This window comes from Anarrhichthys ocellatus, unplaced genomic scaffold (assembly GCF_004355925.1).
Source record: "Anarrhichthys ocellatus isolate YVR2014 unplaced genomic scaffold, GSC_Weel_1.0 scaffold35, whole genome shotgun sequence".
NCBI lineage: Eukaryota > Metazoa > Chordata > Actinopteri > Perciformes > Anarhichadidae > Anarrhichthys > Anarrhichthys ocellatus.
Window position 1 is genome coordinate 1,323,487 of NW_022280065.1, and position 11,474 is coordinate 1,334,960.

The window sequence follows — 11,474 nt, forward strand, 5'->3', positions numbered from 1 at the left end:
GCTGCCTCCGAGTCCCGGGAGGAAGAGGAAGAACGTAACCTAGAGGGTGAACTGGGAGGTGGTGTCCATCTTATTTACACCGGTGTGATTGCTATATTTTTGATCTGTTGGATTTTTGAAGGACTATAAAAGTTAAAAGCCGGGTAGGTTTGCGAAATCACTCACGTAACTATACTTAGACGTTTAAACGCAGAGGCAGAGTTGGCTCCAAAAAGAGCATTTTTTTTTAGTCATGGGGCCTGTTTTTTAGCGATGCGCCATGTTGAATTTCAGTTTCAGTGCTAGCCGCTAGCGGGGTTTAGCTTAGCGAGCTAACGATGGTTACTTTAACCTGTTTCCGTTGCGTATGGCCACACCATAACGTCACATTTAAGATACGATTGATATGTATTAACATATAAAAAACACGCTGTAACGACTGCTTTTATAAAATGTAACAGTGTTGAGAAAATAATGCTAGCTAGGTAGTTAGCCTAGCCATCATCAGGTTTGGCTAGCAGCTATAGCTTCATACAGCTAACGTTATCGTTAAGTTACTCTTGTCACGAGAGAGTGTCAGGTATAATAAAGTTGTGAACATATTTAGGAAGAGTCTGGGCAGTTGAAGTTTTGATTTTGACATTGGGTGTTACAATCGTAGCTATTATGTTACAGAGTGTGAATGTTGATGTAGCCCAGTTGATTTATTTTTGGATCATATCTGACTATTTTCATCTCTCCTTTATAGGTCTTCAGAGATGAGCAGTTCAGAAGAAGTGTCATGGATCTCCTGGTTCTGTGGACTGAGGGGGAATGAGTTTTTCTGTGAAGTAAGCTTCTTTGTCTGATATATCTTCGTATATTAACTGTCGCCATCCACGTAGTTGCATATCAAAATTAAGTTCAAATAAAAACTGGACTTGTTATTGATGAGCAGAAATATAAACATACGAGTTGAGTAGATCGTAATATTGTTGTCTCTTCTTACTGTTACTTTCACCACACAGCCATATCCAGCCCTGATCTAGAATGCTTTAGTGTGTTGGCTCCTGCACTCTCAGATGTCACACATTTCGCTCCCAGATCACTTCATTAAACTTATTTCCAGAGGAATGTGAACGACAAAACAAACGTACGTGATGGTAGAAAGTCTCTGCAATCTAAAGGCTGTGGAAAAAGCTTGTTGCATCAAACAACTGCAAAGTATCTAACACTCCGATTGAGAAATGTTACGTCCATTGAAGTTAATAATAACCATGTCAAATCAAAGTTTGTACCCCAGAGTTTACATGCTCCTTATTGATTCTATTGAACCTTTATTTACTGAATAGATCCTGATGTTTTTGTGACTTTAAACTTCCTTGATGGACTTTTTCGTAGCCTTTGAGTTGTTAAGAACATTTCTTACAATTCAGTGAGTTAGTATTTTTTACACTTTCAACAACATTGTCCTGGATCAGTCCCATTGGTCCTTATTAAAATAGATTGACTGTTTGTCAAGTTTAGCTTAAAACAATACCTACATGTACCTTGAAGAGGTATTGCTTGCTCTAATCAGTTTTTCTGTACATACTGACCGCAAAGAGATCCCGTCGCAATATAACTCCAGTTTGATAACAGTGATAATTACGCCTTTAATGTACCTTTTGGCATTGACTTTATAAAACACGAACCTATCCTGTTATATATATTTTCTCATCTGATTTCCTCCCTTAAAAGGTGGATGAAGACTACATCCAGGACAAGTTTAATCTGACAGGGCTCAATGAGCAGGTTCCTCACTACCGCCAGGCCCTTGATATGATCCTGGACCTCGAACCAGGTACGTATCTCATGTTCTCATATTAAGCTAAGCACTGGTTACCATCCATTGCATTGTTTGAAACGGTGGATAATTGTCTAGACAGGAGAATCATCCCAAACAACAGCAGAATAATCTTTTAACAGCTTTAAAATCTGAATGCTGAGACCAAATGGAATCAAGAGCTGCCGGCGTAGTCGCTGCCAGGTGTTTCTTTCATTTCTGAGTCTAACGTAACGCTGCTCCTCTAATCTGTCATGTTGAGCACTGTTGCACATGTCATCTATCAAATAAAATGAGAATGAACATTTGATCTCGGCACTCTTTTGTTTTAAGGCTGTTTATCCTGCTCAGCTGCTGTGCCGGCTGCTTCTCCCCTGATTACACACACTTAAACACATAGTTGTTTCCCTCTAAGTCGCTGTACATTTTCACAGGATCTTTGAAACCATGTGTGGAGCATTTTGATTGAAGTATTATGTGTCACAAGAGCACTCGCTCTGTTGTATTTTTGGTATTCCCTGTCCTTTTTGAAGATGTTTTTTTCCACAGTTCTGCATCTCTGTAAAATGTCAAACTGAAATGTGGACACCAACACTGTTCTCTGTTGCCTCGTGTGTTCAGATGAGGAGCTGGAGGACAATCCCAACCAGAGTGACCTGATCGAGCAGGCAGCGGAGATGCTGTACGGCCTCATCCACGCACGCTACATCCTCACTAATCGAGGCATCGCACAGATGGTAGGCGCCAGCTGCGTTGGCAAAATCCACTACTAAAAATTATTCACACCATGTGACGTTAAAGTAGTCAGTTTAAACACTTTTGATGACTTGCATAGTCAGTTAAAGGGGTGAATGGGGAAAATGAATGAACTTTTGTTGGACTTCATTGCACTAGTTGATGAAGGGGGTTCACAACAGTCCTGCCAGAGAGATCTTCTGGGTAGTTTTGGATTCATAGCTCGGTGTCAGATTTCACCCTCTGATAGCACCATCAAAGCACTAGATGGGTGTGTCACATGTGATCAGACTGAGTCGTCATCATCAACATGCTTTAATTACGTTCCCGGCAGTGCAAAGACGGACGGGTTCGTCTCGCCTCATTATTGAAAGGGCGAATCCGCTTGAAAAGTAAATCAAACGATGTAGAGCAGCAATGGTTAATAGAATTTTGTGTCATCAACGAGGAAGGGGACAAACTAACAGGGACCTCTGTGCTAACCACTGGACTTTGTGAGACTGTGGTCCGGTGGAGCAAAGTTTGTACATTTTAAAGCTAAACGCATCAATCTGGTGCACGATGAGGGCAAAATGAAGAGGCCAGATCGATGAAGAACTTAGTGCTCCAGTAAACAATGTTGTACTCTTGTTCTAGCAGTGGTGAAATTTAACTAAGTATACGGAGGCTACTCAACAACTGTACTTAAGTACAACGGTACATTGAGGTACTTCATTGATTTTATTTGAGTATTTCATTTTTATGTAACTTTATACTTCTTGTCCACTAGAGGAAAAGGGGTGAAATATTGTACTTTTTACTTTCATACATATCTTTGACAATATTAATTACTAATTACTTTGCAGATTCATAATACAAATTAACCAATAAGCTATGATGTTTTATTAAGAAGTTTATAGTTATTAAGTATATAAAGCAGTTAAGATAAGCTCCACCTTTACAAGCTGCAACATTAAAGTGATATACACATAATTGCATCAATAATTATAAATATTATAGCCTATACTAGTCTGAAATGGGACATTCTGCATAATGAGTACTTTTGGTACTTATATTTTGATGTTAATACTTTTAATGAAGTAACATTTTGAATGCAGGACTTTAACTTATTATTTGTACAATGTGGTATTACTTTCACTAAAGTAAAAAAATCTGACTATGGTACTTCCTCCACCGCTGTGCTCGAGTAAACAATTTAATCATAAACACATTGTCGCTGTAGAGATATGAATGGTGATGACATGGCAAAAATGTGCCACCCACATTGTGTGGTAAACGAGCTCTGACAAACGTCTGTAGTTGGAGGACGTTTGTTTCCAATATTGTGATCTTTACTGTAAAAACTAAATACGCTCTCCTTTTAAAGGTACAACACTTGTTAAATGACAAGTGTTTGCCACCTCTAATATATTATAATATGCTGTTTTATCCTTTACAGTTGGAGAAGTATCAACAGGGAGATTTTGGCTATTGCCCCCGAGTCTATTGTGAGAATCAGCCGATGCTTCCTATCGGTAAGTGAAAAGATGAATACTTAAACACAAACGTCTGTTTTTATTTAAGACGGGGTAAAGCGGCACACGGTGGCTGGTAATTATGAAATGTTGTGTAAACATTTTGTCCCCGTATAAAGTTTGTCTCACAGCATTAAAACAGTGTCGCAGTATTCAGGAATGTAGCCGCAGTCTCTTCCTAGTGTTGCATATCATAAATATAAGAGACCGCTTAGTCTTCTAGACTATTTGTTTTCTCTTTTAAATCCCAATATGTGGTTTCTTTATTCAATTTATTCATGATGCCCTGTTTATATTTGGTCAGTAATTGTTTTTTCTTGTCAATTTTAAATCGTCGTTTTTATCAGTGTATTTAGGGCACAGTGGGTTTTTAGGTCTGTAGATTTATGGAGCCACTAATCCTGGCTGCCTGTGACTAGGAACTATGAAGTATTAGTACTTGTTTATTTGTACTGGCAGCGTTCCAGTGCGGCCTCGATCTTACATGTAGCAGATTTACTCTCTCGTCTAAATCAGTGTCTTTCTTCCTCTTCTCCCCCCACAGGTCTGTCAGACATCCCAGGAGAGGCCATGGTGAAGCTGTACTGTCCTAAATGTATGGACGTCTACACGCCCAAGTCCTCAAGGCACCACCACACAGATGGAGCCTATTTTGGCACTGGCTTCCCCCACATGCTCTTCATGGTTCACCCTGAGTACAGGCCCAAGAGGCCCGCCAATCAGTTTGTCCCGAGGTTAGTACAGCAGGCCGAGCTCCAAGATGTGCTCCTGTTGACTAGAACCGGGTTGCACCGGTGCCGTCATTCATCTGCACTCTGATCCATCGGTGTGTGTTTTTGGGGCACGCTGTGTGTGACAGTTCTCACTCATTAGAAAAGAGTACACCAATTATAGTATTATAATTTCCCATCAAAAATGACAAAGGACATGATATCAAATAGCTTGTTTTGTCAGACCAACCCTCCGAAACCTGAAGATACTCAGTTTTCTATCACCTGAGACAAAGAAAAGAGGAACATCTTCACAATTTAGAAGCTGGAATTTGGGACTAATGAAATACTGAAATGATTAATTCCTTCTCAAAATATATTCTTAACCCAAGTCTATTTCTTACGTGGTGTTTCATTCTGTTACGACGTATGTTTACAGAAGACGTCACACGAGGGACAAGATCATGCCTCACTGCCCTCTCCCTAAAAACAAATACACAACCTCGTTAATTCCAGTGTTTGTGTTGCATCTCGTCGATTTCTTTTGAACTTCAAAGTTAGTCGCTTTTGTGCCGCTCGTGACGTTGTTGTTTTTTTTAACCAAGTTAAACTGTTTCCAGAAGAAGTGCTCACTGGCTTTATTACTGTGTTCTTTTCTCCAGGCTGTACGGGTTCAAGATCCACCCCATGGCCTACCAGCTGCAGCTGCAAGCCGCCTCCAGCTTCAAGAGCCCCGTCAAGGCCATCCGCTAGAGCGGCCTGGACAGAGGAGGAAGAGGAGGAGGAAGATTGGTAGAGAAAGAGAGAGAAGACGGGAAAGAATTACCATCAGATGGGGAGGGGTCACCTGCATTTTACAAAGCTTTTCAGGTGCCCCCTCCCCACCCCGAAGACTGTATTATTTTGGTTTAGATTAGGGCAAATGAAAACAAATGTCAAGATTTTTGAGTGTGAGCGAGAGAAAAACCCACAGCCATGATCTAAATCTCACACACACACACACACACACATACAGAAACACATAGATGCAGCCACACACGTGGGATTCCATGCACGTACCTTACCAAACTCATCAGTGCCAAAAACAGGAGGGTGAGGTAAGAGGAAGCTGAACAATACTTCATGCTGCTGCTCGCTCTGCTGTCGTGATCGGTGGGTGACGCTACGTGGGAACTTTTTCCCCGTAGAGAAGGTTTTATGTTCAGGGCTGTTTGACGTAAAGCATTTGTTTGTTCTGTATTTGGCACAGTTTGGTAAAGGGTGGTGGTAAACCCTCAGTCATTTGAAGCTTCCTGTCCCCATTAGCCCCCCCCCCCCCCCCATTAGACCCCCCCCGCTCTCCCCAAAATGCATGTACATGCTCGGGCTGGCACTCGCAGAGACCGTTTGGACGGTGGGTGTTTTTCTGCATCACTCGTTTGAAAGAATTTCGGTTGCCGGTCTGTCTGGTGTTTTGTGGTGTTGTTGCACAAAGCATTCTGTTAAATTTGCCTTAAGATTTCAGAGAACACGCCCACATTGTTTTTGTTTTCTAAGCGGCACACGCAACAGTAGTTCCCATTTCCCCTGTTCGAGGCGGTAAGGTAGAAACCGCTTCATCTAACACAGATTTGTTTCAAATCGTTCAGACAATTGTAATCAGCCTGCGTCATTTCTCCAGCTGTCTGTGCGTGTGTCAAACAACTGTCTGTATTGGTACCGAAGTGAAAATATAACCTGTGCTACAGTTTTATTTCTGAGACGTTTCCCCTCCTGCAGCAGCAGGCTTAGCTGCGTTTCTATTGTCACCCTTCTTCCCTCATAGCGGGGGGGGGGCGGTCAGCCTGGCTAGCTTGGCTAGCTCTGTCCAAACGTAACAAAACCCTCCTACCAGCACATTTAAAGCTCACTAAGTAAGAAGTCAGATCTTGTTAGTTAATTTGCATTATGCGTTCGGTGGGACATACTACTTTGTCATGACATTGCACCTTTTTAAAAACGCAGAGCCTCGTGCTCATAGGTCCACTTTGCAGAGGATTGTGCATCCTGGTATTTTTGACACATTCAATATTTTTTCTGTCATACTCGACAATATGCTGGTGTGGGTATTGGAACGCACAGCCAGTGTTTGAGTCTAGACAGTTACTGGTCCCTGTTTTTACACCTCGTGTAGGCACGAACCAACGGTGTTCATTATTGAGCTCCAGAGGTGTCGGTAGGAGGATTCTATTACCGTCGGACTGATCCAGGCTCGCTGCTTCCCCCGTTTCCAGTGTTTTTGCTAAGTTAAGCTAACCTGCTGCTGGGTGTAGCTTTATATTCGTCTTTTCATCAGTGTCTGAAAGCCAATATGTCCCCGAAATGTCAAAGCATCCCTGTAAAGATCAAGGAGGTTAACCCGGTGCAAGAGGAATTTCGACAATCTGAATCCTTCAGCTCACTCCACCACTGCACTGATCCCACTGGTGTCTCTCCACAGCACAGTCTCATTATTTATGTTCAGGTTTAGAGACAGACCGACCACCAGCCGCTTTCTTTTTTTTGTTTTGTTTCTGAAGCAGTGGGACGGATGCTCAGCTGTCCTTTCCTCACTCCCGCCCCCTCTTTACGTTTGTGTGACTGGAATAGATTGTTTTTGGATTTCATGATACAAGAGAAACGGTATTTATGTGTCCAGATTTTAACTAATGTTTGTGTTGTTGTCTTTCTGCTACTGTGGAAGGGTGAGCAGGATTCAGACTTCTCAATAAACTTCTATTTTCTTTTCATACTCTTTTTGTTCTTAATTTTCTTTGAGACTGCAGCTCTGCCCTCCTGCCACACGGTGTCAGTAGAGAGCTTAGTGCTTTAAAAGAGATATATTTTTATATCTATAAGATAATGTAACACAGTGGGAGCATAAAACACAGAACTGTACCTGCATTCCTATTGTTGGTGTGTTTTTGAGACGGAAGGAGGATTTGCTGTGGCGACCGAGGGAATGATGGCGGTCTGCATTCTGGGTGTGGTTGCAGTGACATTTCACATGACTCTGAGTAACGGCATTGGCTGGAAAACATGCACACAAAAACAAACACCATCCAACTGCATTGAGAAGATTATAATATCGCGTTGAGGCTTTTGTAATTTCTTTTTAAGTGAGCTTTCGGATGTCCTTTAGCCTTTGGACGTATGAAGAAAGTTGTCCTGGCAGTTACAAATAAGCACAATACATATATATTTTGAAAATATGCTGCCCCTATATCCAGTTCAAGCCAGAGAAATACACAGTTATTTACATATGACTCATGCAAAGTTTTCCTCCTATGCACGGCAGCTGGCTTTGGCAAAAATGACTGGCAGGACTGACTTGCCTTCATGTGGCCGTGAGCTGTCAGTTTTTCCACAGGGAGAAGAGGAGGTTCCTTCATGACTCAAGATAACCTCAGACCATAGCTCGGGACCTGCCCTTCTCCTTTTCTTTTCAGCCAACTCCTTTTTAACTGTGTGAAGAGGATTTCCCATGTTTGTTTTTGTCGCTGCATGCCAAGTGTCTCCAGACAGTGAGCGAGAGCAGGCCGTCTTCCTCTTAACAGTCTGCTGAAAGGTGAAAGGTGTCTTGTGTGTTGAGCTGGAAACTAAAACCCCAAATGTGGCAAGAAAGCAGCTCTTGAGTGTTTGCAGAGGAATAATCTTAGCGCTTTAGCTGATCTTACTGCAGTCATGTGGAATGTTCAGCCTCTGCTTTGCCACACCCAGAGGCCATATTGAGCCATTTTTTCCCTCTCCAGATTGTGTTTTGGGGATGCCTCTCTACAGCAGATACGACTGTTGAGGAAATACGCCAGCCACAGAGACTGAGACCACACGGCCAAACCATCAATATGCATTTTAAGTGGCGTTACTCTCCACATGTGATGCGTCAGTCTGTGGTGATGTTGTGACACGGTGGAGTTTCAGTAAAGCTCTTAACATGACAAGACATGTCAAAGCTGATGTATAACAGCTAGTTTGGTAACTTTGCCTCCTACACTGCTTTTAAAAAGTATTCACTCCCTCTTGGAAGTTTTCATGTTTAGTTGTCTTACAACATTGAAGCAAAGTAGATTTAGTTTGGCTTTTTTTTATGGCAAAAGTGAAAACGGACACAAAGTGATCCAAATGAAAATGGCAAATGTAAAATACGGTCAGTCTTCTAAGTGTTCACCATCTTCAGGTATTTAGTAGGTGCACCCCTGGCAGCAGTCTGGAGTCTGTGTGGATAGGTCAGCTTTGCACAATCTGGACCCATTTTTCCCCCCATTCGTCTTTCCGAATCACGAGGGATCACGAGTGAACGGCTACAAACTCGATTGATATCTGGACTCTGACTCAGCCACTCCAGAACGTTAACGGTGTTGATTTTAAGGCGGTTCCTGCGTTGGTTCCCCTGCTCCGGCTCATTGTCAAGCTGGCAAACAAAACTTCTCCCGAGTGGCATGTTTCTCGCAGACGGCACCATGTTTTTATGCAGGATTTCCGTGCTTTTTGCGGCTTTCATTTAATTCTACTCCCCCCCCATCCCCCGACTTTGCCTCTAGCGCCGCCAGGATTTTGTGACAAGTGTTTTCTTTAATAGAAATATCATACTAACTGATTGCGGGATTGTTGTGAAATATAGTACACACTTTCCCATCAGAATGAAGGACAATAACTTATGTGACCCTCTAAAGGAATTGCCCAATACTTTGTTTTTTGACTGAATACCTGCAAAAGTAATGACATTCCCATCAGCCTCAGCTGTACTTTGTGTGCTGTGAATCGGTATGGACGGTTTGGCTGGCTTCTCCCACACGCCCTCTTTCCAAGTGACAAGAGTTGAGAAACTCCGAGGATCTGTGGGCAAAACAATAGAGGCATTTCACCGGGCCCAAACAACCTCCCTCTCAGCAAAGTATTTCAAAACCATGACTCTGAAGATCTTATTTCATAACTGTCCCCACCCTTCCAGCAAGACACCAAAACAAGCCCCTTCTTAAAGTCACATGCTGAGATAATCATTAAACTACAACGAACATGCCCACCACCCAAAACAAAACGTCGGCCTTTTTGTGACCGACATGGACAAACACACTGTGGAAAACGTCAGAAATTGCTTCACCTAAGACTCCTCTCGTCATTCATTCCCTAAATGCTTTTGTTGTCTCTCTCCAAGGATGTTTGCAAACACTCTGAGACAAACGGAGACGGACAAAAGGTCCCCGGGAACAAACTCTGGGCAGGAACAGACTCATGTGAATGATTCACCTCATCCAAAGTCTTCTGCTTGAAGTGGGGCCGTTTCGTCTCTGCGTCTCATTCATCAAGCTCAGCATGGGAGGAAGAAGCTTCAGAGACTTAATTGAAACCTGTTTCAACTTGGACAGTTGACTCTTCTGGCAACAAACAGAAACGCGGCAAAGCCGTTTAAACACGTTGTCCAGAGGACATCACAGTGTTTGCATTAGTGACAAAATAAGAGCCATTTCTGCAGGCTATGTATGTTGTAAATATGTCTGTTTACCTCTTTCTAACTTGTTGGAGCCAAAACCACGAATGATGTTACCTTGTTTTTGACATTTTTACATTTGAGATGAACATAATTATGGATTTAGTGATACAGAACTTCCCTCACTGACTTGTGGTGCCTCTTTTTGCAGCCGAAAGCAGAACAAAAATGAATATTTAAATGTTTGTATGCAACTTAAATGTCACATGAACCAAACGGCTTACTATTATATAGAAAGAACGTTATGTATAATATTTCACCATCAAAATTGACGACGTATGACATGAAGTTTGGTGTGGCTGTGTTTTATTGCGGTTGGTCTCCATCTTTATAGATTTTGCATCCACATACAGCTGTCGTGTTTTACATGATCAAGCCTGATACAGTGTGGGAACTTCCACACAGTTTTCTGCTTTGAATATTTAGCTAGATGTTCACAAAATCACCTCTGTTGCTCTTTACATATTTTGACATTCAAATGCTTTTTGACATTCAAATTATTTTCTGCAACTCTGAATCTATTCTTCACCTTCACATACCTGAACTTTTCATGCAGACTTTTCACTCACAGGTTTGATAAACTGTACAACCACAGGCTTTGACATTCATGCTGAACATTATTTTCACAATTGAACTCATGCTTTGTTACAATCATAACAAAAATGCAGCACGATTAGCTTTACAAGATAATATTGAGTTTGGTTGTGTGGCTTCAGTTGCAGGAACCGGTCTTCCACGCATGTGTTTACCGCCTCAGGGAAAACCTGCAGGTGGTTCTAATGAAATCATTTCAGCTGACATGAAGCCAGAGAAAAATTAGAAAATCAAGACTTCTTATTATTGCCTCACACATACTTGTTAGTCAGGTTGAGTAAAATATTACTCTGAACATCGAGTTTGCACGAGAGTTGACTGTGTATAATTTATGCATAGTCTCATATCAGTTTCAGTGTTTTCTGCAGTGGTTTAACATCCGTGGGAGAGATCCACCAAGACATGAAGCTGTTGATACAATTTCCTTTTATTTTCTTTAGATTTCCCTTTGTTTCTGCTTCTTTTTCATTTCATCATCTTTTTTTATTTTATTTTTTTTTCAATTTTACTTGAAATAACCGATGAGGAGACTATACAGAAATAATCTAAGAACCAATGGAAATATTCCCGACTAAGTATAAGTAAGTACGTTTATAAGGAGGAGTGGACTCAATAATAAATGTGTTTGCCATGTAACATAAAAAATAGAAGTT

General features: G+C 41.6%; 1 protein-coding gene across 1 annotated transcript; it reads left to right on the forward strand.

The window, feature by feature from the left end:
• Positions 1–7,643, forward strand: csnk2b (casein kinase 2, beta polypeptide). Its single transcript, XM_031866460.1, has 7 exons — positions 1–143; positions 728–809; positions 1,699–1,801; positions 2,405–2,520; positions 3,957–4,032; positions 4,577–4,766; positions 5,405–7,643. Exons 2-7 carry the CDS (start codon positions 738–740, stop codon positions 5,493–5,495), a joined length of 648 nt encoding a protein of 215 aa, XP_031722320.1. The 5' UTR covers positions 1–143; positions 728–737; the 3' UTR covers positions 5,496–7,643.
• The last annotated feature ends 3,831 nt before the right edge of the window (positions 7,644–11,474 follow it).